Source organism: Hippichthys cyanospilos, chromosome 4 (genome assembly GCF_059441005.1).
Source record: "Hippichthys cyanospilos isolate Australia breed blue-spotted pipefish chromosome 4, RoL_Hcya_1.0, whole genome shotgun sequence".
NCBI lineage: Eukaryota > Metazoa > Chordata > Actinopteri > Syngnathiformes > Syngnathidae > Hippichthys > Hippichthys cyanospilos.
In genome coordinates, this window is record NC_142372.1 from 6,508,944 (window position 1) to 6,535,096 (window position 26,153).

The 26,153-nt window shown below is 41.0% G+C and overlaps 3 protein-coding genes across 4 annotated transcripts in view; 2 read left to right on the forward strand and 1 right to left on the reverse strand.

Moving 5' to 3' along the window:
• Positions 1 to 17,874, reverse strand: part of LOC148424425 (transcription initiation factor TFIID subunit 4) — a 79,227-nt gene extending 61,353 nt beyond the window's left edge. Inside the window, exons 1-8 of one of the 2 annotated variants that reach the window (XM_088413713.1) lie at positions 16,482 to 17,874; positions 15,168 to 15,352; positions 11,041 to 11,220; positions 9,328 to 9,477; positions 7,833 to 7,955; positions 7,426 to 7,515; positions 6,175 to 6,369; positions 1,414 to 1,489 (exon numbers count right to left, since the gene is read on the reverse strand). In XM_088413713.1, coding sequence (XP_088269839.1) covers positions 1,414 to 1,489; positions 6,175 to 6,369; positions 7,426 to 7,515; positions 7,833 to 7,955; positions 9,328 to 9,477; positions 11,041 to 11,220; positions 15,168 to 15,352; positions 16,482 to 17,859 — 2,377 coding nt within the window. In that variant the 5' untranslated portion in view covers positions 17,860 to 17,874. The remainder of the gene's footprint in view (positions 1 to 1,413; positions 1,490 to 6,174; positions 6,370 to 7,425; positions 7,516 to 7,832; positions 7,956 to 9,327; positions 9,478 to 11,040; positions 11,221 to 15,167; positions 15,353 to 16,481) is intronic. The other variant, XM_088413714.1, reaches the window with a different exon arrangement.
• A 414-nt stretch (positions 17,875 to 18,288) lies between these two features.
• On the forward strand, positions 18,289 to 23,301 carry lsm14ab (LSM14A mRNA processing body assembly factor b). The gene is made up of 10 exons (XM_088413818.1): positions 18,289 to 18,686; positions 19,084 to 19,247; positions 19,464 to 19,623; positions 19,754 to 19,933; positions 20,017 to 20,097; positions 20,236 to 20,430; positions 20,505 to 20,655; positions 21,401 to 21,427; positions 21,511 to 21,754; positions 21,831 to 23,301. Exons 1-10 carry the CDS (start codon positions 18,563 to 18,565, stop codon positions 21,852 to 21,854), a joined length of 1,350 nt encoding a protein of 449 aa, XP_088269944.1. The 5' UTR covers positions 18,289 to 18,562; the 3' UTR covers positions 21,855 to 23,301.
• A 239-nt stretch (positions 23,302 to 23,540) lies between these two features.
• On the forward strand, positions 23,541 to 25,246 carry ss18l2 (ss18, like 2). The gene is made up of 4 exons (XM_088412526.1): positions 23,541 to 23,668; positions 23,840 to 23,916; positions 24,732 to 24,834; positions 24,909 to 25,246. Exons 1-4 carry the CDS (start codon positions 23,600 to 23,602, stop codon positions 24,963 to 24,965), a joined length of 306 nt encoding a protein of 101 aa, XP_088268652.1. The 5' UTR covers positions 23,541 to 23,599; the 3' UTR covers positions 24,966 to 25,246.
• Positions 25,247 to 26,153: the final 907 nt, after the last annotated feature.

Genomic DNA, 26,153 nt, shown 5'->3' on the forward strand with positions numbered 1-26,153 from the left:
TATATAATAATATATATATAATATATATAATAATATATAATAATATATATAATATATTTTCTTTTGCATAGTGAAGGGGCTGTACAGGTGTGTTTTCCAATGTAAAAAGAACTGAAAATAAGACTCTAGTTGTTAAAGTCCATTTAAATGTAATGTGTTGAAAATGTCATGTTTATTTTGGTGCAGTCAAGGGATTAAAAAAAATCTGCAATTGACTACCCTGATCAATATTTTTTAATCTCACCAAAATTGTTTAAAAAAAAAACTCAACATCCTTTTTAAACAAAGTGTTATTGACCAAGATATTGACACGCAATAAGAAAAAAAAGTGTCTTCATTCTTCCATTAGTTTGACAAAGACCTATGCTATGGCTCACTATATTAGTCTTTGTTGCTAGCATTAGCCGTGGCTGCAATCAAAGCCGGCTGCTTTGCATTTATGCGGTAGGCTAAACTAGATCTGCTTCTGGGGTAAGCAAACTGCTTCTTATAAAACATGCATATCACGCATATCATGCATATTTCCGTTTCAAGCTTGTACCTAGGAAATATCGTGAAGCACATCTACGGCACATCAACAGGGCGAGCTAAGGTGGAATTTATGTTTGTTTTTATCCCTTTAAGATTTACATGGCCCATATTGTTGTTTTGTCAGCCTGCCACACACTCCAGTTTGGTGCAAGATTGCGTTACATGACCACACAACACTTGAACCGGTTCTCTTCACACTTTTAAACCGCAAGCTGCCGCCAAGACAACCCCCCCCCCCCCCCCACACCCCACCCCCTCCTCCCAAGCGAGGCACAAGGACTGCAAGAGTGAATTCAAACTTGATCATAACAGGCATGTTCCTTGCCGAAGGGCACAGAAAAAGTATTTTTAGAACGAACCCCACATTCCAATTTGCGGGCATAAAACGACCTACAGATCCTTTCACTGCGGGCTATCTTATATGTGGTAGATCAAATTTGTATGCGCCCCTGATTACACACACTTCCACACACACAAATGCAAAAAATAGGTAAACACGTGAGCTTGTTACACACAGCACCTGAGAGAAGTCTGCTATCTCTCTGCGGAGAGTGTTGGGGCGATGTTAGTGGGCTTCTATGGGAAGAGTGTGAATCAGTGTGAGTAAGCGGAGGCTTTATAGGCAAACAGACGGAGGAGGGAAAAAAAAACGAGAGAAAAGCACCTGTTCTCTCAGTATGCTTCCCACCCGTTACACATCCCGCAAGCCCACCGAAAGGACGCTTCACTAATGGCTAAATGGCCCGTTTAGCCTCCTTCAACGCAGCGGCGGGTCAACTTTGAGTCACAACACGGCGGCTGAGTGAGAATGCAAAAACCACACTGCGGGGGGATTTTAATACATTGAGACAACAGGTTTGATAAGCCAAGCAGATGTTTCACCTTGAGCTCTCATGGACTGCGTGATCATCACGGGCATCCGGACTTGTCCGCCTATGGGGCCTGTGGTCTTCAGACCCTGGAAGGAGACAATTGGACAAGTGTTAAGTTCATTTTGCTTGAAATGGTCAAAAATGAGGGCTACAAGTAAGGCCATAACATATAGCAAAATTACAACAAAAAAGGTTGATATATGAAATTTAAGCATAAGCTTAAATGCTTCACAACCTTTCCATGTTTATTTGATTTGTATGTATTTTGTAGGTGGTTCGATGGAGCAATGGTTAGCATTCAGTTCAGGGACCTGGGTGGAGTTTGCATGTCCTCCCCGTGCCTGTGTGGCTTCCCTCCGGGCACTCTGGCTTCCTCCCACACTCCCAAAACATGCATGGCAGGTGTATCGGACATACTAAATTGCCCTTAGGTGTGATTGGGTGCGTGAATGGTTGTTCGTCTCTGTGTGCCCTGCAATTGGCTGGCAACCGGTTCAGGGTGTCCTCCGCCTACTGCCCGAAGTCAGCTGGGATAGGCACCAGCAAGCCAGTGAGCCTTGTGAGAACAAGCGGCTCTGGTGGATGGATGGATGGATGGATGGATGGATGGATGGATGTCTTGGTATAGTAGTAAAGTTAGAAATTACAGTAAATATGTGTATGAAAAAACTCCAAGGGCATGAATGCAAAATAATCAAATGAAAAATTGTAAATGTGGCCGTAACTTACACTGCTGTGCCAATTGTTTCATTGTGAGCCATTTGTAACTAACTGACAGCCTCACTAACTGACTGACAGACTGACTGACTGAATAAGTAATGATCTCTAAGTAATTAGCTAAATGTTGCCACTTACTGGTTGACCGAAAGAACAACGAGCAAATTAAGAATCGAACTAACAGACTGTTTAACTGACTAACAAATTCAGGTAAAGGCATCGCCATGGGAACAGAACTCTGCTGTAAAACTAATATAACCTCCTGAGACACAGCCAATTCATTTGTGTCCACTGTTGTGTCCATTTTGTTTCAGCAAGACAGCAAAGTTAACTGTGTAACACCCAAATACGAGACGATCAATGGAAAGGCCAAGATGTCCTCGACTGAGCACACGAGAACTGTGTAGCGAATGATTCAAATGATATGGACCAAAAACAAATGTCCACTACAGCGGACACATGAATAGGTTGGTTATTGGAAGGTTTTACACAACAAAACAATGAAGTAAAGCCCCAACACATGACATGGGAAAAGACTGTTTTGCTCGGTTTTTGATCAGATTCTATTTAGTTTACGTCACACTTTTTTGGTCGACTTTTGTGAAGTTGTCGTCGTAAATCCTTGCATTTTTAAACTTTCATCAAAAACAACTAACACATGGAGCTTCCCAAAATCTAGGAAAGAATTTGCCAAAAACCACTGTATCATCCAAGAAAATAACCTGCCATCACAAACAATCTACTGCAAAGTGGCCTTGTTTTTCGGTGTTCAAATTTTAACCAGTAGGGGGCAGTCTGCTTGTCCCCCAAGAAACAAAAGGAAACAGAAAACAGGACGTTATTGACCTTAAAGCAAATAACAGGCGGCTTCACTTGCAAGTTTACTCATGGTACATTGTTGAAGCAATAATGATAGCAATATTATATATATATATTATATATATATATATATATATATATATATATATATATATATATATATATATGTGTGTGTGTGTGTGTGTGTGTGTGTGCTAACTACTGGTGTTAGGTTACTCTGAACATTAATTGCTAGCTGGTTAATGCTAACTGCAATTGCTAACTGTTAGCCAAAGCAATTCAACCTTCGTAGATTATAAAAAAAATTAAATAAAGGTTAATGGGGGTTTTTTGAGCAGGGGGCATTATTCGATTATTTGATAGAATAATTGATAGGATGATCAATTTTGTAAAAAAGTGGAAAGTGACAATCCTAATCTCCACATAAGACGATATAAGACGGCAGTAAAAATATAAAAATAAAATACCAAAGAAGAATGAGGAGGAGGAAGGCAAGTAGGCATTTGGGGGTAGGAGTGGGGGTTTAAAATGGCGAGCTGTTAAGAGATACTTCCTTCCCGTGTAGTGCCACAGGTCAGGCCTCGGGCTTAGCCATCCATTCCTAAGCACTTTGCTTCTCACTGCAATTTTTTTTTTCGCCTTGTTTTCCATTCTCTGACACGTGCTACATTACTGTTCAAGGGGTGAAAGGGAAAAAAGACTAAACAAAAAACAAGACGACAAAGCAAAGGCCATTTTTCCCAGAGATGCACCGTGGGCAAGAAATTCATTCAGCACAGATAGCAAAGCGCCAACGGTCGGCCGGTGACACACTTACAAGAGCAAAAACAACAAATCAGGTAGAAAGTTCTAAAGTGACTTTACTTTCATAAGCCTTTAAGTTTTAAATCATTTATACTAATTTCCTTATGTACTTTGTGAATATTAATGCACCTATAGCATGTTTAACATTGAATTTACATTTTAAAAACTAAGTAACTTTGTTATTATTGGCATAGAGGTAATTTATTTCTTTGCTAGGAAGTGACAAAGAAGTTGATTTATGACTCCTTCAAATGATTGCTTCGGCAAGTTAAAAGTGAAAGTTTGTGTAGACGTGAAAAGTTTTCATGACAATTTTGATGGGTGATTTGGAATGTTGTTTCTATTTTTAATGTGTACATTTTTATTCAACTTTTTATTATTTGGTTTGTTTGCTTTTATTGTATGTGTTCATTGTTTGTAGGCGACTCTATATACAATTGCCTGTATAAAACAATATAAGAGGTACACTGAAGAATATCAATTATCATTGGATCATGATTTAATATAATGCCGTATATTTTGAAATATTTATCGCTCTTCGATATAGTAAGTGGACATAAAAATGCACTTCAACATCTTTGACAGAGGTTCTGAAATGTGCAAATATTGCCTGGTTGTCACATTTTTGTTTAACTTGACTTAACATTTTCTTCAGACTAACTTTAGACAAAAAAGATGTGATTGCAATTAAGTATTATTTCATTTAATTTCAAACATAAAACTAATTAACAAAACTATTGCCTAAAAAAATAATGAAGTGAAACTTCTTTTTTTCCAACTGCCATTTGATTTTTTTGGGGAGGTGTTAATTTATGGGAGGAGTAAAGGAATGTGTGAACTCATTTTTTAAGCATTTATTTTCCCTAAAACACTATTAAAATACTCACTAAACTTAAGTAAAATCCCTCCTGTTCACTGTGTCTACTGAACTGACTCCAAGCCAAGTCCCTAAGAAACATATCCCCACAGTACTGCGCTAAGGAGCGCGAGCGAGAGCAATTTTTTTTGGCCTAATTCAACCAACTGCTGGAATGCCACAGGCGGTCATTTGCTATGTTTTGTGCGATAGCTTATGTTGTGTGTATGCGTGATCGAGTGTGTATGTGTGTGTGTGTGTGTGTGTGTGTGTCTGAAACAAGAAAGATGAGAGAGAGAGAGAGAGAGAGAGAGAGAGAGAGAGAGAGAGAGAGAGAGAGAGAGAGAGACAGAGAGACCAGAGGCATGTTCTGGACATGGACTGCGGCCCGCCACATTGCTTTAAAATTGACCCGGGGCTGACCTAGTTACCTCGCCTCACCCTCCGCCGCTTAATAGAGGGCGGGAGGAAGAAGAGCGAGTGATTCCGGAGAAGATACAGCCCAAGTGTGTGAGTGTGCGCGGAGATCGTAAAATTGGAGAAAGACAGAAGAGAAGCCCCTGGCTCTGCCTGGACCAGACCAGTCTGACCTCACTTGGCCGCCCCCCTTGCACCCCAACATTTCCAATTGCATAATGAGCACATACTCTCACTCAGACACACACATATCCATGTTAATGCAATTCAGCTGTGGCTTGAATGAAGTTTGCAACTTTGCCGGTTCACTTGGCTCAACACTGCAGGTGCTAAAAGCTTAAATTACAACTTGGGCATAGTTGATGAAAATTGGCCGTCATGCACTTTTACACCAGTAGAGGTGTAATATCCATCTCAATGGTGGCTTGATGAGCAGATTTTAGGAGCTTTGGCAGTGGTGCAAAGCAGAGGAAGAGACTGCAGGGAGCTGAGGATGCGGAAGCGAGGCACTAGCAAAATTTTGCCTTAAAAGGTAAGTTCATCTTCCCTCTGATTTTTCATAGATTGAACATCAAGTTCAAGATGATAAAATTGTGTTTATTACACACTCCATCATGACTATGTCCGACTATCACCAACGTAGCCATTGATAATATAGACTTGTTTACAGTGCTAATTGCAGTTTAGTATTGCAAGGTTTTTTTTTTTTGTTTTTTTTTTAGTTGGGCAAAGTCCTCAGTGAGTATCACAACTTAGAACACGTTTACATGCTTTTATGAATGGCAAAGTTTGAGAACGGTCCTCATGCACAGAAAGAAAGTATAAGTCGGGTGACCATAGTTATGAAATTTAAAAACCAGGACACTACAATTTAGCTCAAAAATCAAATAAGCAATACATTCTCATTAGGAACTACTGATGACAACTTTCATCGCTAGTCAATCTGAGTGTTGTTTTGGTCGACTGTTGAACAGTGCTAAAAAAGTGGCTGGTGGCTTTCACAAGGACCGGCACACAAGGCCCGAAACCCGGACATCTCGTGAGCCTAAATGAAATCAGGCTACGTTTGAATCTTGATAGCAGAATTAAAACTGCGAAATCCACCAATGTTAATTACGCAAAATACTGTTTGGTTATGTTTCATGGGAATGTACATACCGCGGCAGCTGCATGGCCCATCGTCCCATGGGGCAGAACGCTAGCACCCGTGGTGGCCCCGACACTGTTTGGGGGACGTACGTGGACGGCCGGTCCGCTCGCCACGGGCACTGCTGGTTTGATGCCCTGCTGCAGAGGCTGGGTCAGGGACTGCTGGCTGTTTAGCAAAGACAGCCGCAGGGCTGGGAGGCTCTTCTGCAGATGGGCGGACAAGAGCAAAACGGATTTCAGTAAATAAAACAAAGCAAAAACATAAATTTGGAGATAAAAGGATATTTCACCGCATAAATGAACGCACCATGAGTCACACGTGATGAAACACACACAGGTGTGTACTGAATTTGAAGCGTTGTTAAGCTCTTGCATTATTAGTTGTTTAACATTGTTGTGTTATGGTATCTTTTTGTGCACACACACTAACACAGACAAAAGAGTATTTTCAGGCCAAATTTTGGATGCCAGCAACTTAACATTGCATGACAACATGTGTTTATAGCCGGATGGGGCGCTCTGGCTGCCTTGATGTGACGCTCATCATGCTTGGCTGGAGAAACCTGCTGGCGACTGGCAGGCACGGCTGCCGGGCCCACTGTCACACACAGTCAGAAATCAGGCCAGGGGGCTATTTGTGTGTGCACGTGTATGTGTGTGTTTGTCAAGTTTTGCCATTAGTAGCCTTAGCGTAAAGGAAATGCTACTTCAGGGGGTTCAAGTTAAGAAAAAGAGGAGCCAGGTCGGCAGTGATTAAAGGTAGTTCTCCAAGGGTGTTCAATGGTTCTCATTCTGAGGTTTGGGGAACCCTTGGGGATCTGCAAAATAAATTATTATGTTGTACCATACCGCATAGGAAATATACTGTATATATTCTTTAAAAAGTGCAAATAGTGTGAATCAAGACAGACACAGTAATCAAACTTTTGTGAACACTTTTTGTGAGCTGGAGGGGGTGTGTTCTGTTCTAATGATCAATATTAATATTAAAAAAAAAAGAATTAGGCCTCTGCTAGACACTGCGTGAATGCACATGTGGCTAATGTGTATTTACATTTCTTGCACTGAGCAAGAGTTTGAATATAACTTGTAAATTCTGAACAAAGCCACATCTCTAGTTATAGGAGGGTGTGCACACTTATACAATCAAATAAATGTTTGTCACATCAGAAAAGCCTCGCCTTTTAACTGGCGCGTGTAGACTTTTTCGAACATAATGTGCAGAATCAGTAAGAAATGGCAGTTAGTTGGGGGTCCCACCTTGAGAAATGGCACCAGGTATGGCTGTGGTGACGACTTGAGCTCCGTCTGCAGCCGGCTAGTGAACTCTTCCGGCTCAATCTTGGCATCCTTTTTTTTTTTTAATACAGCACACACATGAAGAAACACAATGAAGCATACTTCAATGAGACAACAAAAATGATGTATATGCAGCACTCATCCTGTCCCCTCCAGTCGAGCACTACTCATTTATCAGATGAAAACCACAATGAAAAAAGAAGCAGGAAGTAAAAGAGGTTTTATGGCGCCATCTACAGCCTAGAAGCAACCAGTGCATCAATCACAGTAACTTTTACTGTACAGTACTACTTTCCTAAAAAAACAAGGCGATCTTGTGGATACTAAGCATGTTTCTGAAAGATGACTGCATCTTATCCCATTCTCACCAGCAAGTCTTGCACCAGAGCTTTGACGTTCTTGGAGGTTTCCGGCGACGGGGAATTGTGCGACGCTAGCTTGATGAGAGTGGCTAGGAAGTTTTTACATTTCTTCACATTCTCCTGCATTTCCTGTCACGAGAAAATAAACAACAATAAAGAATTGTTATCGTTTGAAGGGGAGCAAATGATAATATGAGATTTATAAAGTCTGGTTTTGTGGTTTGTCAAGTCAAATATCCAAGTTTTAATACAACTGTAGATGGCTAGTGTTTACATGTATCTTAAATCAGGACTTTCCCAAATAATTGGACTTTATTATAAATACATAATATGAATAAGTTATTAAGTAATATAACATTCGATTGCGCCTTTTGTTTTCTGTTGTAAAATGTAATGTTTTACAGTTGATACTGTCATGCTCTCCTATGCTACACCATTTTTCAGTTTTCTATGATGTAATGTTATCCTATGTAATGCCATGTTATACTATTCAATGTTATTTATGACTATATTTGTTACATTGTAATGCTCTGCTTTGCTATTGCACGCTATTTTTTGCTGTTATGCAATGTTATGCTACGTCTGGCTGTTTTTGGCCGCTGTTTCTGCTTCATATTTTTTTGCCACCCATCTGTTTGTCATCCATACAGTATGTGGTTAGCCACACACATATGTGTGTGGATGTGTTTGCGTCTGTGTGTGTGTGTGTGTGTGTGTGCTTAAACATGTCCTTGGGTTGGCTTTCCTTGTGTGAATGTACAAACGCAAACGTGCGTGGGCACGTGTGAGACCCTTTGTCTACGGCCAGCTGCGAGAGGAGTTTGGGGGGGGCTTGTGACACAGCCAGCCTGCTGGCAGCTGTGACAGCACTCACACCGCAGAGGCAGAAAAAAGGAAAAAAGCCAAGGCGCTGAAAAAGATTGGGCTTGAAAAATGCAAGAAAATAAAGAGAATTTGAATTATAAATACATTAGAATAAATTACTTAATTTGAGGAATATTTTCACCAATACTAAAAGAAAATTTGACTGATAAAGGAAGAAAAAAAATAAGCAAAACTGTTAAGCAAATGAAAAGGAAATTTTGTCTCTCATGAGAAAAATTTTTAAAAAATGTATTTATAAGCAGATAGAACAGAAATGTTGGGCAAGTAAATAGCTAAACAAAAAAATGTGTTAAATACTGTATGTTCAACTGCTTAGTACATGTTGACCCCAGCACACAGTAAATCTGATTTTAACATCTTTCCTAAATGCAAACTTGTGACACTCAGTGAAAAATGTTTAACTTATTTATACAAGCTAAACCTACAAAATTATATTTTGACTTATTTCAAGTTTAACAGTGATAACTAGTAATGAAATCTCAATAGGTAAAAATACTTGAAGATTTCTAAGGAAAAAAAATGCCTGAAGCAAGTAGGATTCTCTCACACAAAACATTTTGCCTTAATTGAAGTTATTTAATCTTGGCTTGATTTGAAGATTTAGCAGTGAGAGAACCTGGGACACGACTGGAGCTCCAGGAGCCACGGCGATGGTCGTCGTCTGCGGGGGCTGTGAGGCAGCCTGGCCCGGCGGCGCCTGGGGTGTAGAGACCACGGGGGTCTGCTGCGGAGCCGTCACCGCCACGGCCGGTGCCACGGGGCCCTTCTGCAAAGAGACCAGAGCGAGGAGATAAATCGGACGTGACGCCTGGCTCGCAGCAAGGCCACGGAGAAGGGGAGGCGGGCGCCGCGGCGCCCGTCACATCTGCTGCCGCGACTTCTTGGACATCACTTAACACAGTGCTTCTTAAAAGTGAGGTCCAACAGCTGCAGTTTAGGGGTCCAATAAGGATTTGCAATCAGAGATGGGAACTTATTTCATTAGAAACTTTACTGAGTACTATAATGTTACAAATCAGGTCATTTTATTATTCACTACAAGTTCCAAATTTTACCAAGAGTGAGAAGTGTGTAGTAGTAATTGCAGATGTTTCTTCCTGTAAAAGTAACAACGGTTTGAAGCAAATAGACATAAGTAACTCTCCATTCACTTTCTAGAGCCGCTCATCCTCACAAGGGTAGCAGGCTTGCTGGTGCCTATCCCAGCTGACTTTCGACAGTAGGCGGGGGACACCCTGAAATGGATGCCTAGCTAATCGCAGGGCACGGAGGGACAAAAAAAAAACATTCACATGCCCAATTACACCTAAGGACAATTTAGAGTGTCCAATACACCGGTCATGCATATTTTTGCAACGTGGGAGAAAACCGGAGTGCCCAGACAGAAACCACGCAGGCTTGGGGAGAACATGCAAACGCCACAAAGGAAGGATGAAGCAAGCTGAAATTGAACTTGGGACGCTAAACTGTGAGGCGGACGTGCTAACCACTCTTCCACCGAGCCGACCCAGAAGTAACCACACACTTACAAAAATAAGATATGGCGACAGAAAAGTTACATTAATTGGCGGGATATAAGACAATTATCGTTGAATGAACAGTAACTGCGTTATGTGCATCTGGCGTTAGCTTTAAACCCTCTAGTTGTTTGTTTTTTCTTCAAAAAAAATATCATTTTTGGTGAGAGACAGTCCTGTCCTTATGGAAAGTAAAGGCATCTTTTCAAGACCATAACGGATAATACTAAGAAACTAAAGTTGATTTTTTTTTTTGTATAATTCACTAGCTAAAATTAGAATTTCCTCCATCATTAATCCATCATTGAATTTAATATGACATTAAACGTTTATTTTACAAATATAGCATTTTACTCTGGTAAGATTTATTTTTTTTAATCACAAAAGATGAAATGTTGGCTAACTGAGACTTTTTTCGTCAACTTTTCATTGTTCAAGAACTTAGGAATACACATGATAGTTATGTTGTATTATTATGAGGGTATCTTGAAAGACATATTTGCCCTGTAGGGGGTCCCTGGACTCAAACGTCTGAGAACCCCTGTCTTGTCTACAAGATAACAGTGGCGGGATAGGAGAGGAGAAAGATGACCAACTAGAGGCTGAGGAAGGAACCACAGCTTGTCTTGATTTGTCACCCGCTTGACATGTGACACCTGCTTTCAACATTCTTCCACTTAACATCAGCTTAGCGAATCATAACGACAAAAATATTTCACCACAAATGCTAAAAAATCATAACAACGAACTGCAAAATGAGGCAAATTACAAATTGGATTTTTAAAGAAGATATATAAGGAGATTTTTCTCACAGGGCGTAGTGCAGGACAGGAGGTAACGAAGGAAGAAGTAGAGGAGGAAGAGGAAGAGGAGGAGGAGGAGGAGGAGGAGGTGGTCTGGAGAGCAGGGCTGGAAGGAGCGGGAGAGGGAGATGGGGCAACCTTGGCTGGGGTCAGAGCACACTGCCTGGTGGTCTGAGAAGGTGCTGGAGACTGTCACAAGCAGAAGCGGGCAAAAGGGGAGAAAGAGGAGAAACATCAAGATACATCATCCCTAAGTTCGACACTTTTTCTCCCTTAATAATAAAAACTATGGACGGGCAAGTATTGATTAAAGTCGGACTGATGCAGATTTTTATTTTAAGCCGATGCCAATTTTCGGCAGAAAAAAATTCAGACCTCTGATACATTGGCCAATTAAATTGAAAAATTATCATAACAAAATCGCATTTGATTCTTCCAAATGCATTTCAGTAGCTGTGAATCATATGCAGATTTTCTCTATTCAAGTTTCAGTATTAGTTCACAACAAAGTTATGAAAACATTCAGTCTTGACTGTCTTTCAGCTACAATATTAGTTCTACAACTAATATTTAAATAAGTTTGCTGATGGGGACTATTTAAAAGTGCCAAAAAAAAAAGTTTAATGTACTTGAATGGGAGAGCACCTGGGAATACCAGGTGCTGTAAGCTTCCAAGTAGAGACCACTTAAGTCTCTCAGGACTTTGGTCTGCAGTGAACATGTCTCGGGCGCATTGGGCCAACCACCCAATTACCTTAAACCCTGAATGGTTCCGGAAACAAGAGACGCACCACCTCAAGCAAACAGAAACTAACTAACTGACTAACTACATTTTAAAAAAAAAAGAAATGAGGGTGCAAACAGTTTGACACTACTGGACTGGCCCATCTTGAGCACCCTGAAAATTCTCGGTAGGCTGCCAAGTTCAGCTATTGAGCCACAAGGAATGCGGCATCTTCAAGAGTTTTACTATCAAATGCATAGTAATACTAGACAATGACATTCTTATGGTGTTCACTTTCCTAAGCATACTACCTTCCATAATCGAGCAAATAAGAAAGAAGGCAATCAAACAAAAAAACTGTAATAAAGCAATAAGGGCAGTAATAATGAACCACGAATAATTGATAAGACTTACATTATGAGCATATTATGGAGTAGATGGAGTGGAAGAATCTGTATACATATGAGGATGCAAAATAATATGTATTTAGGAGCTTTCCTGCACTGTGCAGGATTTGTAGGGTGCACGTGTGCGTGCAGTAAAGTGACTGGTGATGATGCAGATTGGTGTGTAAGGGATTTGTTCAGCACTTAGTTAATAAGCAATTACTGTACATAAGTTCAAACTATTTATTCCTTATATCCCTTGACACTCTGCCTTGATTACTAAAAAAAATGACCTACATGTAAGGTTAAATTTACAAATGATTCAAATGGAAATTTGAAACAAAGTTGTCTTTGGAGGGGACAACTTGACTTGAAATTAGACTTTCGCGACTGTCATACTTGCACAGCCACTTGTTGCTAAGCAACCCATTAGTGTTCTTTTACACATTATTCCTACAATAAGCTCTCCACTTGATGTTACATATAACAGAGGCATACATGAATCAACTGCGTGTGAACACAAATAGGGACTGTGAAAAAGTAGGATGGTAAGGGGGGGAGGGAGTTTTGCTCCACTCCGTTAAAAGTTTAGCAGGATCCAAAAGAGCCTGAGGAAGCTTGAATGAGAGGGGTTGATGGCGGTGGCGGTGGTGGTGGTGGTGGTGGTGGTGGGGGGGATTGTTGGGGCCACAGGGTGCATCCCACCGCCAGCGACGCCATCCTATCGTTGCGTCTCTCTGCTTCTACCTCAGTGTTAAGCCTTTTAAAATAATCAAGCAGCAGGTTGATGAATGATTGAGGAGGTTATGGATGGAAGGAAGGAAGGAAGAGCGCTACGCCTTCCTCTTCTCTCCTCGGGCATTGCGGGAAGACTGACAGGCCCGACAGCTCTGGGAATAAACACCATACCCTTTTATTCCCATCGCCCACCCCCACACCCACCCCGACACCGCTCACGCTCATCCTGGTAAGGGGAGCACAAGGCGGCCTGCTAATTTGTCACCGCTGTGGCAATGTGCAAAGGCGGGAGGAGGAGATAAATAACAATAATCCTTTATCGTTTATAATTATTTCATCAAAATGGATCTTCGACTTCTAAAGTTGTCAGTGGCACCGACTTAGTTAATAATCGTTATATAAATTAGAACTTCAAAATTTCTGTAAAGATACATTTTCTGTAAACGTAAATGCAACTATAAGTTAATAAGAGTCTGATTTTTTTATATGATTTTGAATTTGGTCAATAATAAAAAGCCACTTCATAATAAAAAAACACATATCACATTAACATTGTTATCTAATCAGTTTGGCAATGTGTTTATCAAAACTTGGTATACTGTCGTAAAATATTGTAGGCAACAATGAGAATAAAAAAAGAATTTTATTTATACTGTTACGAGGTTATTAATTTAGCATTATATTATAGCTATGAATAATATTAAATGCAATATATGATGATATGTGTTACTGCAATTCTAATGAGGAAAAGTGTGACAGAAAATGGACGGCTGGATCATTTTAAAGAGAAATTTTAATATTTGTGATTTAATAGTGTCATCTAGCTAAACAGTATAATAACGTGCATAATCACCATCATTATTATAATGACTGTAAACATAGAGTTAATGGCATAATTTACCGTGTACATAGGAGCATGTACAGTGCTCCACATCAGTATGAAAGGCTGGATAGTTCCACACATGAAATGAAGATGGTTAAATGCTGCCCTCTAGTGTTAGCCATATGTGCTTACAATCATTAAAGGTGGCGTTAGCGGTGTTAAAAACATTAATCATGTTAAAACTACCTGTATGACCTGGCAGTACACAATTATTTAAATGATCTTTTGACAAATCATCCCTATGTGGTCCTCATTTATGCAGTTAATTTAATTTTTCATTATTATTTCTATACTTGTCTCTGTATTGTCTTGTCATGTCACAATGTACTAAAAGAGGACATTTAGAAATTTGACCAGTAGATGATTGATGATAAAATGAAATTAAGAGTATTAAAAACGTGTCATGACTATGTATGTATATGTAGATACACACATATTTATTAAACTTCAAGATGTGTCTTGCTTTTTTTTTTAATTTAAGTCATCTTAGTGTGGTTACTATTGCTACACTTAAAACTTGCGGGTTCATTTAAACATTTCTACGCATTTGCCCTCAGTTTTTTCCTAATGAGTCATGTCGCCACAGGTGATAAGTAAATCCCTATCAATAATTCAGTGTGACCCTCGAAGGCCCTCTGTGATATTAATCCACTTTTTAATCAGTCTAATTTACACATAAAATAATATTAATGGTATTAATTTGCTATAATTATTTCCCAATTATAGCGTGGACATGTTCATGTGTAATGTGTTATGAACAGACAGTCACACACATGTATAGTAACATAAAATCCTCTATTTTAGCGACTACATTGGAATCAAGTCGAATCGCGAGACAGTCAAAGATTCCCACCTCTACTAGCTAAAAAAAAAAAAAAAAAAAAAAGATTGTCTTTAAAAAAAAAAAAAACGGGGATGGTTGGAAAACAAAAACAAAAATCGGGAATCAATTTTGTTGTTGTTTTAAAATCAGAGATGTTATTTTTAGGCAAAATTGTCCTGCTCTAGTTTCCCCACTGGAAACAATGGCAAACAGGAGCAATGTCTTGAATTAGTTTAGTAGTTCAAATTAAAAAATGAAAAAGAAAAACAACATGTCTGACTTGTCTTAACTGTGGTTTAAGTGGTCACAAAAAGCGCCATGAAGTCAAATATTCGAAGAAAATGCAAAAACAAGCTCAGAGATCATTTTTGATACATGCTGAACTGAGGTCTTGCAATATTTTTCATCAATGACAGAGGTTCAAAATCTATCAGCAATTTTTTAAAACTTTTGAAGCTATCAAAACAAGTAACACGTGTCTGAAATGTAAGAATTTCCAAATTAAGCAGATCATATAGACTGAGCATTTTTTAGAAAGTCTTTTTGAATAAACTTTGCAATGTTTGTAAAGGTCCACGTTACCTGCGGCGTGCTGACTCTGAAGGGCGCCCCCGTAGTGGGAGTGGCGGGCCGCGGAGAGATGTTATTCTGGGCCTGGGCCTGACCCTGAGCCTGCGCCTGAGCTTGCGCCTGTGCCTGAGCTTGAGCCAAAGCCTGCTGAGGAACCAACACCAGCTGGCCCAGCTCGGTCCGTACCAGCACCATGCCTGAGGAAGCACGGGGACATTAATTAGAGGATATTGTGGGGGGGCAAGAGACAAGCTGGAAGGGCGGTGGGGGGTGACCAACACTCAAGATGCACTCACGAGCATTACATATTTAATTTCGACTGAGCGAATCCAAAAACTGTGGCATAAATGTGAAATTATTGACATTGTCTGCCGTGCTTGAGTTTAGGGTTTGCATCACATTAATGATATATCATTGCGGAGGCCCCATTGGGATTCTTCTAACTTTAAATGTGTTTATTTTCTACCACTAAAACTGGGGGAACTGATCTCTTGTTTTAATACTTGCCTTGCATTTGTCTGTGTGTGGATTTTGCTGTGGAATTCATATTCCAGGAACACAATATTTCATCAGAAGGTTTAGATTAGTGGGACACAATGATCATAGTATTAGGAAGAACATTTTGGACTTAACTCCCTCTTTAAGAACCGCCAAGATGTGTTAAAATGGTGGTGCTAGTGGGAATCTTGAAGCTGTGAAACTATAGGATTCAACCAAACTCAAGAAGGTGCTTGACGCAGTCCTATGACCTGTCTGTTCTTCAACATTTGTGAACAGCATAAAATACTTTCGCTATTTTCAACAGTATAAAAGTTATTCATTTTTCCATGATGGAAAAAAAACCATTCACATACACTTAATACTTTTAAAAACTTATTTTGTCACTTGCGGTCAACTTCAATTTACATCACGTCCTGAACGTACTTGTGAACGTCACAGGACCAACAGGTAAGACGTGATTGTCATTTTCAGTCGAAGTGGAAAAACGTGTTTTTCAACTTATTTATCTGTACGTTAAAAAATATTTATTCATCAAATTATAGACAAAATATTAAATTTTCTGCTGAAAATGTCTAAAATAGTGGAAAATTCCCCCGACAAAACATGCAACTATTGTTCTTTGGTCAATTTTGGAAAAGAAATATATTATATATATTATATATATATATATATATATATATATATATATATATATATATATATATATATATATATATATATATATATATATATATATATATATTATATATATATATATATATATATTATATTTTGGTGTAGAGAAATATAACAACAATATTCTTGAGGGGACATTGTGACCCTTACCAGATGGGATGGTGAAGCCGGGGGGCAGCTGGATAGTGGTCTGCTGCTGAGGAGGTCTGACAATGAGCTGGGGCGCAACGATCCTCTGAGGCGTGGCCAGACCTGGCCGGGTCAGGGTTTGCGTGGTTGGTGAGGCTGCAGGTGGGACGGTGGCGGGGACGGCTGGGATGGCGGCAGAGGCAGGGTTGGCGGGGGCAGCGGTGGTGGGTCTGACCGTGCTGATAGTCGTGGTCACCGTCGTGGTCTGACCACAGACGCAGCTTGTTGTCACCGGGGCGGTCGCTATGGTAGTTGTGGTGGTGACAGTAGCAGTTGCGGTAGAAAGTTGAGTTAGTGTGGTGGTGCTGGCGGTGGGTGTTGTTGTCACGGCAACGGAGGAAACTGTATTTATGACGGTGCCCGTGGTGACAATTTTGGGCGGACATTCGCCGGGAGCCCCTGGAGGGTCGGGGGTGTTTTTAGTGTGGTTGTCCTGTGCAGGTGGCGAGGAGGAAGAGGAGGGAAAGGGGGCAGATGGTGACGAGGTGACAGGGGGCGTCTGAGCACCTTGCTGGGTCAACGCAGACGCGCTGGTCCCGTTCTGGGCTATGCTGGCCACGATGTGACTGGGGAGTCTGTGCAAGGCGATGGTGGGGGTACCCCGGTCCAGAGCGATGGCCGACTGACCCGCAGGTAGGCTGGCGTTGGCGAGGGTGAACGTCGACGTATTGATGGCTGAGGTGCTCGCCGGCCGGGGGTCCCCGGGACTGCCGCAGGCATCGTCGGCCCCCGCCGCGGGGCTGCTGCCGCTGCCGTTCCCTCGAGTGGTCACGGCGGCACCGTTCAAACTCTTAATCCGAACCGAAGCGCTCCGTCGCGGGGTAGCGAGGCGTCGTTTCGAAGCATCCGCGTGAGGATCACTCGAGTCCGGGGAAGCTTTCGAGGGATGGCCGGAGCTGGCGGCGGTGCTGATGCTGCTGGCCGGCGGGGAAGTTGACACACCGGACGCGGGTAGTGTTGTGATGGATGCTCCATGTGATTGAGGGCTGCTGTTAGTGGCGGCGTCGGCGGCAGCAGCGGCGGCTGCAGGGGTCTCACCGGAGGAAAGGATGCTGCCCTGGGAAGCAGGTGTGACAGTTTTTTCCGTGGAGTTTAAATCCTGGCGCATGTCGGGTTTATTACGGCGCCCTTGTTGTTGTTGATCTGGTGTTGTGGAGCCCACCGGAGCTGGTAGCGTTTTCCCCAAGTGATGGTTAACGCCTCGACTTTCGTCGGCTTTGCCCGTCGAGTTGCTCTGGCCGGACAGCTGAGACTCCAGAGAGCCCACCAAGTCGCTCACAGCCTTCTCATCCACCTCGGAAAAGAGCATATCTTCCAGGGGGTCGGAGGCGCCCGCCATCTCTGATCTCCGATTGCTGTCTTTTTCTTTTTACTCTGCGCATGCGTGTTACTAGGCATTGTGGGAATGAGTCTGACGTCATTAGACATTTTTCAGGAGGGAGGCGAAATGGTCGAATTTCTTCTTTGTTTTCAGGTCTTAAATTATAATACATGCAAACGATGGGCATACTCGTGTACATGGTGTTCATACGAGTCAATAATTTGTTTTAAAGCTTGAAATAATATATCGTACAAAATGTTATATTTCTGCATTTCAGATCAGACAATATGGGGGCAGGGCGAAAGGATCCCGTGGAATCTCGCGATGAAACAAAAAATGGAAACGACTTCAATCTTCCCCGCTTATTTATTTCCATCCCATCTTCGGAATATTAGTGAAATATGACCAAAGTTATCAATAACGTGTATAAATTAAATACGTTGTAAAGAAAGAAAGGCGGAAAGCGGATGGTGTAACTTCGGAAACCGCGCCAGCTTCTCCTCCCAGAATCCTTTGCGGTGGTTGAAAATAACCAACACGGCCATGTCGTGTCGTAGAAATCAATTTGGACACGGACGAGAGAAACTCACTTCTTAACTTACTTTCTCCGGCTAACTTATTTTGAAATCGCAGTCTCGAGCTTTGTCGTTTTGACGCTTCCTTCGAAAGATAACAATTTAAAAGCTAAACGCGTGCGTTAGCGCTTGAAAGGGAGTTAAAAATGAGCGGAGGAGGAACGCCGTATATCGGTAGCAAAATTAGCCTCATCTCCAAGGCCGAGATTCGCTATGAAGGAATTTTGTACACTATAGACACTGAAAACTCAACCGTAGCTCTCGCTAAAGGTAAGTCCGCTCGTTACTATGGTGAGTTTTTTTCATTTCCTAAAGATATCCAAACAGCCCGTAAGGGCGACATTCGTGAGCAATGATGACATCGTTTTTCTCGTTGATAGCCAGCTAGCTTACTAGCTAACGTGCGCCTTTTGTTTACGTTGTGTTGGCGCTAGCTTGGTAATGCTAAGTCAAAATTGAGTTGCTTAAACTTCCCAGACTCATTTAAGTAGCATCTGGGATCTATTGAATAACTTTAGACCGAATTAGATTCAAATCGTATGAGCTACATATTAATATTGGATAACCTTAAAGGTGTTTCAACCTTTATGATGTCATTTATTTACCATATGCATAGTAAATATTGCAACCTGTGTATCTGACTGACTGTGCTTATTTCTCCAAACAGTTCGCTCTTTTGGAACAGAGGACAGGCCCACTGAAAGGCCCATTCCGCCTCGGGATGAGGTCTTCGAATACATCATCTTCAGGGGCAGTGACATAAAAGATTTGACCGTATGTGAGCCTCCTAAGGCCACTAGCAGCCTGCCTCAGGACCCAGCCATCGTTCAGGTGAACCATTTTGACAGCATCCACCCATACAGTCAATGGCAAAAGACAAGGTGGTTTCAATCAGGTTGATTATTATAGCGTTCGCCGTTCAATTTGGGTACACCAAATGCAGCTCAAACGGTGGTATATTCATACTCGAAACGGTACATGCTTCATGGTATTTGAGGTCACGCATAATGATTACATGATTGGAATGCTTTGCATTTTTGCTTGCAGTCGTCCCTTGGATCGAGCAGCAGCACCAGCAGCGCGGCGGGCCCGTCGGCATCATTCCAGTCTGCTGGCCCGTACGCCCCGTTCAGCAGGGCCCAGGTGCAAACCTATGGACAGTTTAGTGGCACGTCCATGAGCGCTCCACAGTTTGGTGCACCGGGAGGTAAGATGGTTGTCACTGCCGTTAAAATTTTCATTCAGTTGTGACATTAATCAGGATCAATGGTAATATTAAAAAAGAATTCATGACTGGACATGGACCGATCCCTTTAAAAACATAAACGATTGCACAGGACGCACCAGCCCTCACCTGGACCCCCTAGCCAAAAGCTCCGCCCTGGATCAGGCCACCACCTCGACTGCCTCGGCACCGCCGGTCGGGCAAAGAAGTCAAGCGCCGTCCTCTGCGCCTCGACCCATCGGGTCCACCATTGGTGGCCAGAAGCCCCCGGACCTCCTGGAGCAGAGAAAGGGTGAGTACTCAACTTGTGTACTTGAACTGGGGTCCTTCGGGGTTATCCTTAGTGTGAGGTTTTTTTTGTTTGTTTGTTTTTAGCTCCCGAAGTGCCGAAAGTGAATCTAGGGGAACTTGAGCATGTTACACTTGAAAACCGTGACTCCAACAGGCGTCAAGGAGGTGCGTTAGCATCTTTGCTTTCTTTCCATCGGCCCCACCCTAATTTGTGTGTAATATGTAATATTAAAGATCAGATTTTATTATTTTTTTTTTTTTTTTACAACAATTAGTAACTACTACAAGTACCTTTCTTGACAGGTCAGTGCTACATGTCATCGGGCGCCCAGCCGGTGCGTCGAGGGCGCGGCCGGGGCAACCGCAGCCGTGGCAAAGTGAACGTGCGCCGGGACGGACTGATGAAGTTCGAGGAAGACTTTGACTTTGAGACGGCCAACGCTCAATTCCACAAGGATGACATCGACAAGGAACTGCAAAGCAAGCTCAAGCTCAAAGGTGACGCGCCATTTCAAACTTGCACTTTTAGTTACTGTTTGAGCTTTAACTTTTTTTTTTTCTTGAATCTGCAGATGACAAGGTGGAAAAGACGCCAAATGGTGAAGAAGCCGACCCTGAACATCCCGGTGCGGAGGCAACTGTGGAGGAAGAGGAGGCAATACCTCCCTGTTACTACGACAAGACCAAGTCCTTCTTTGACAACCTGTCCTGCAACGACTCCAAGTATTTACCACAACTTTATTGTCCGTGTTAGAAGAAAATTGAATCTCTTAAGTTACAGCACAATTAGTTAGCCTAATACTAAACCAGCACTGCCCCATGCTACATTTTTTTTCCCCAAATACACATTTTTCAGAGGTTTTCCATGAAGAAATAATGAGATTAGAAATAGATTCTACTTTAGAATATACTAATTTCTTAATATATAATTACTCGATTTTATCCCACACAAATTTAAGAATAATTCAGCCGTTTTAAACCTAAATCTAGTACATGGACTAAATAAAGTCAGAGGATGAACAAATTACAATATTAGTAGAGTACATCATCCAACAGTACATGTTCATTTTCAAATTAAGATGAAATTAATTTGAACGGGAAGCAACTTGTATACAGTATATGCATTTATTTTGTTTAATAGATGCGCAGTGTCATTCGTGATGCAATGGTCCAGCAAATAACTCAGAAATAAAAGATAACGTTACATCATCTTAATTGAATTTGAAGAAAACACCCCTCGGGATACCGCTCCAACTGTACTTCCAAAAGTCTCAATATGACTTTTCCAAAATCCAAAAATTCTTTGCGCTGGTTAGTGGGTACTTGGCTGAAAAAATATTAAAAAGTAAAAACCGCTGCTCCAGAGGGTCTATTGTTGTAATGACAAAACAAAAAATTGAATCACTAAAATAAGTGTCTGTTTATTCAATGTTTTTTTTGTGTGTGTGTGTGTGTGCGTTTATTTCAGTAAATCGGTTGATGGAGGATTTTCGAGGTAAGTCGCCTGGTTTGTGGAGTTTTACTCGTTATTCATCCCCCGTTGTCACTGATTACGCTTTTGTCTGTTTGGCGCGACAGAGAGCGGAGGTCGACCTGGGCGGAGGAGCGGCGGATGAACGCCGAGACGTTCGGCATCCCGCTCAGGCAGCATCGCGGCCGAGGCGGCTACCGCGGCAGCAGAGGTTACATGCCGCCCCGCGGCGGGCGGGGCCGGCCGTCCGGCAGGGGCTCCTTCGGCCCGCCCCGAGGGGCGCCGCCCGGCTTCCGGGGCGGCTTCAGAGGCGGAAGAGGCGGCCGCGAGTTCTCTGACTTTGAATATGCGGTAAATCTCCGTCGTTTGGATCGCTAATTTTTGCCGTGGTGGAGTTGCGTGATTGTGGCGTCTTATTCCGTTTCAGAAAGACAACAAGGTGGCGGCGTAGTCCCCGCCGCCCGGATGACGACCGATCGTAGCCCTTTCGAAATCTGTTCACGGTCCCGACATTTACCAGGAAGAAGACAAAGCGGCGTGTCAACCTCCATTTTCTTTCTCCCCCTCCCCTCCCCTCCTGAATTTTGATGAAATACGAGCGGTGTAAATAAGCCGAGTCGCTCAGTTGGCTGACTGTGCTTAGATAGCTTTATTTTTTCGTCTTTTTTTTTTTTTTTTTATTTGAACGTCACATGGTGTCGAGACAGCCTGAAGGAAACCAAATTTTGAGCGCATCCGACATGACCGACGCATGTAGAGATGTCCGCTATTCCCCCCCCTCTTCTTCCAAGAGCGCTTTCAGTAGTTAGCCAAAAAGTTTGCATTCTCCTCTCAGCCTGTGACGTTCACAACGGCTTCCCCAATAAGGTTCAGTGAAGCTTTTTCTTTAGTTTTCTCTTACGGAAAGGGACAGCAACTGGATATGTCACATGAATGATTAGTACTTTCATCATTTTGGCTCCACTTTGTATTTAGGGAGTGCCTTCCAAGTGGGCTGGGCCGGGATTTTTCTACAGCTCTCCCTTTAAATGTTGATGCCTTCTGGCAAGTTGTATTGATTTCAAAAGAAAAGCACTAGAAGGTGGCAAACTTGTTGAAAATGGTGAAATTGTAACATACTTGGCAGTTAATTCATACATTAATGGCAAGCCGACCATTATGTAAAGGTTAATGTTGCACACGCGAGCCCGACACTGCATGATGACAGGATCCCGTCGATTTTTAGACCAGCCCGAGGCGGAATCCAAGAATTAGCCCTTCTAGAACCATCTGCAAATGTTAAGTATTCGTAAGTTTGTTACTACTTCTGAGCTTCTGGAACATTTGGAAAACCGAGGAATTGTTGTTTTTCTCCTTGAGCGTATCAGTAAAAATTGAGTTTTTACATTTAAAAAAATTAATAAAGTTCAAAAGAGTATAATATCCATGTCCCTTGTTTTTATTTATTGGAGGTTAAAAGCTAGTTCCGACTGGATAGTGTTGATTTTTTTTACCATTTTTTAACCAAGTTTTACCATTTTCCCTCGCGCTCAGTCAGTAAAAGTTAGGAGAATTGAGGCTTGCATTACTTAGAGAGGAAAAAAAAAATTGAACAATGAAAGTTTACTATTTAGAATGTGTGTGCCCTATTTCATCTAGCATTTCAGGGGATGAAAAAAAACATACCAGCAGACAATTATTCATGTTCTGGGGCTGCTTCCCTACTTCAGGGCCTGGATGACTTTCTGTCTTTTATGGAAGCGTGAATTTTGCTCATCACCCGAAAACGGTGTCCCATCAGTTTGTGATTACATTTTGCAAGCATGAGCATACGTACATCAAGGCTTTTGCAAATTCCAGTTTTATAAATGAAAGTGTAATATATTTTACACGAATAAAGATATAATCTTACAGGCAAACTGAATTGAGTGTTGTGTTTTTAAAACAGACTACATAAGAAACAGGTTGCATTTTTTACTATATTAATTGTATAAAGATGTGGATACAATCGTAATAGTCATAGAAAAATGTTTAAGGTCTCTGATTAAAATATATTTACTTTTTTAAACCTGTTCAGTACTGCTGTCTCTGTACAACAGATGGCGCTGTGGGCTATCAATGGAAATTTATCACTCGAAAAACGAAGAAGAACAGGAAATGGAACAATAAAGACAAGCGAAGAAGAAGCTACACCGGCGGTTCGATGAACGAGCAAAAATGTCGATCGTTTTTGTGCCTCAGAAACTCCGCGGCCGCGCCAAAATCACTCCGGACATCATACAGAGGGTAAATCGCAACAATAAGACTAAAATAACTTGATATTGTTCATGTTTTTTTGGTTTGTTTTTTAACCACCGTACAATAACCAGTTATGCTAATGTTAGCCGCATCATTTCTCAGTGATTATACTTTGACCATCCTAATTTAATAATATTCTTTTTTCTCCCCCCTCCGCAGCTACTTGACGAAAACGACCAATTAATACGATGCATTGTTGAGTACATGCAGAAGGGACGAGCCGTGGAATGTGTCAAGTAGGTCTATTCTATACTTGCACTACATTGGAAGTCTAAACTTAAAGCTTTTTTTTTTCAATATTTTAACAGAATGAAGTAATAGAGGAAAAATATGTAGGAATGAAGTCTTATTTTTCAAAATATCAACTAATCATTTGAACAGTAAAGTTTTGTGATGGGTTTTTTTGGGGGATACGAATAAAGTTAAGATGAAAAAAAATCCTTCAATGAAATCACACTGCGTGGGAAATTATGTTAGTTTTGTTGAGTGTGAGTTTTTATTAAAAAAAATAAAACCATTTACAAGAAAAAAAAAAGTGGTATTAGAATGGGAAAAGCTGTCACTAGCAGAATTACAACGTTCTAATTTATCACTTTAGATGTCAATAAAATTTACGCGCGAAATCAGATTACTGTCAAAGTTGACGTCAGTTAAAATATTATTTGCAATAACTATTCCATGTTGTGGAATATTTAGCACCCGTTTTAATCGATCTCAGGCTGCCATTTTGTCCTTTAGTGCCACCTGCTGGCGATTTGAAAAATAACGCCAAACGTGCGTACGTACTCTCCTTGCTGACGTTACGTGACGTTTGCTTACTTTCACCGCCAGCAGGTGGCAGCGCAGGACAAAATGGCAGACCGTTACGTTTCCATCCTGTAAAATGTTTTATGCGTTTTAATTTAACTTTTTTTGTGTAGAAGTGAATTGAATCAACCATTTAGAAAAAAAGTTTAACTTTACATGAAATATTCTTCCACTATAGCATTATTTACCCAAATATAGTAGTAATAAAAACCATTAGGCTAATTAGACTGGTTTGTGTTCGCAGATACCAACAATTCTTGCACCGTAACATCGTGTACCTGGCAACCTTGGCCGACGCCACCACACCGGACAACACGCCATCGTCTTCATCGTCAACTGACGCAACTGTAAGTAAGCTTTGAAACTGCACTTTTTGAGTTGTGGGTTCGTTGTTCTTCCCTTGGTTCCTTGTCTGTTACAGTGGCACCAGAGCTCAGCCTGTGCACAGCCGAGCGCCAACACCAATGAAGGAAGTTAACATTATGAAGATGTCGTACGTCATGCCTCGCCACTCCGACTCATTGGATTTCATTTTTGCACGTAATAAGAAGGAATGTTCGGATCACTCTGAAAAGGATATTTACTTGAAGTAATACAATTAAAGCTTTCATTTTTTTTTCTCTTAATTTATTTTTTTTCCTGTATTCTAGTTTTTATAGAGTAAAAATGTATGATGAGTATGTGATGTATTCTTCTTTGAGCATAAGCATACATTGATGTAGACCATCTTGTCAAATTAAACTTTACTTAGAACGTGAAGATTTTAACATTCTTTCAAATTAGTATCGTCTTAAGTGACATTTTCAGCCACTTCTGGCATTCTTCTTTTGTTAAATTCTATTTAAAAAAAAATAATACAAGATTTCATTCGTATATGTGCCGAATAAAGTTGAAAAACAAAAAAAAAACTGCAACTTAACAAAAGGTGCTGACTAAATCTCGTCGTGCTGACTTCAAATCTCATCTCATCTTAAAGCTTTTTTTGTTCAACCCTTTTGGCATTGTTACAAATTATGGAAATTCCTTTAATTTTTTTATGACATCAAGAAAGAATTAATGGGAAAAAAATTCTAGGGTACTGAAATTTGCAGCAGATCATTAATACTTTTAAAATTTCAAAATGCAACAATTCTGATATTTTTATGTGATTGCAGCTGGACATGTGAGATTTTGTGGACAAAAAATAATCATTGTCCAAATTTTGTACCATGCAAAACCTTTAAAATACATTTTTTGAGTGGCATTTTAATAGGATGTATTTCATTGATTTTCCTGCAATTTCTGCAACGTTTCATTGAGTGGTGGTCAAACTATGTCAGCAAACAGAAAATTCTTTGTTGACTTGTGTTTCACCTCAAGACGGTAGGTGGCGGTAGAGACCAGTTAACGGCTACGTCTTAAGTGTCGTCGTCACATCACCGATTACAGACCATGCCATTTTTCAGTTTTTTGTGGGCGTTAATAAATTTTACCCACATATATATGGATCGAACTGATGCAGTTTACAAAACATGGGAAAAAATGCAATATTTTGTGTAGTTTGCAAAGTGTGTGCACAAGGTTTCAAGAAAATTAATACCTTACTAAATACAAAAAGTGAATAAGGTCTTCCATTTTGTGTCACTTTGTAACATGAGCATTTGAGGACAAAACACAGCTAAAACAA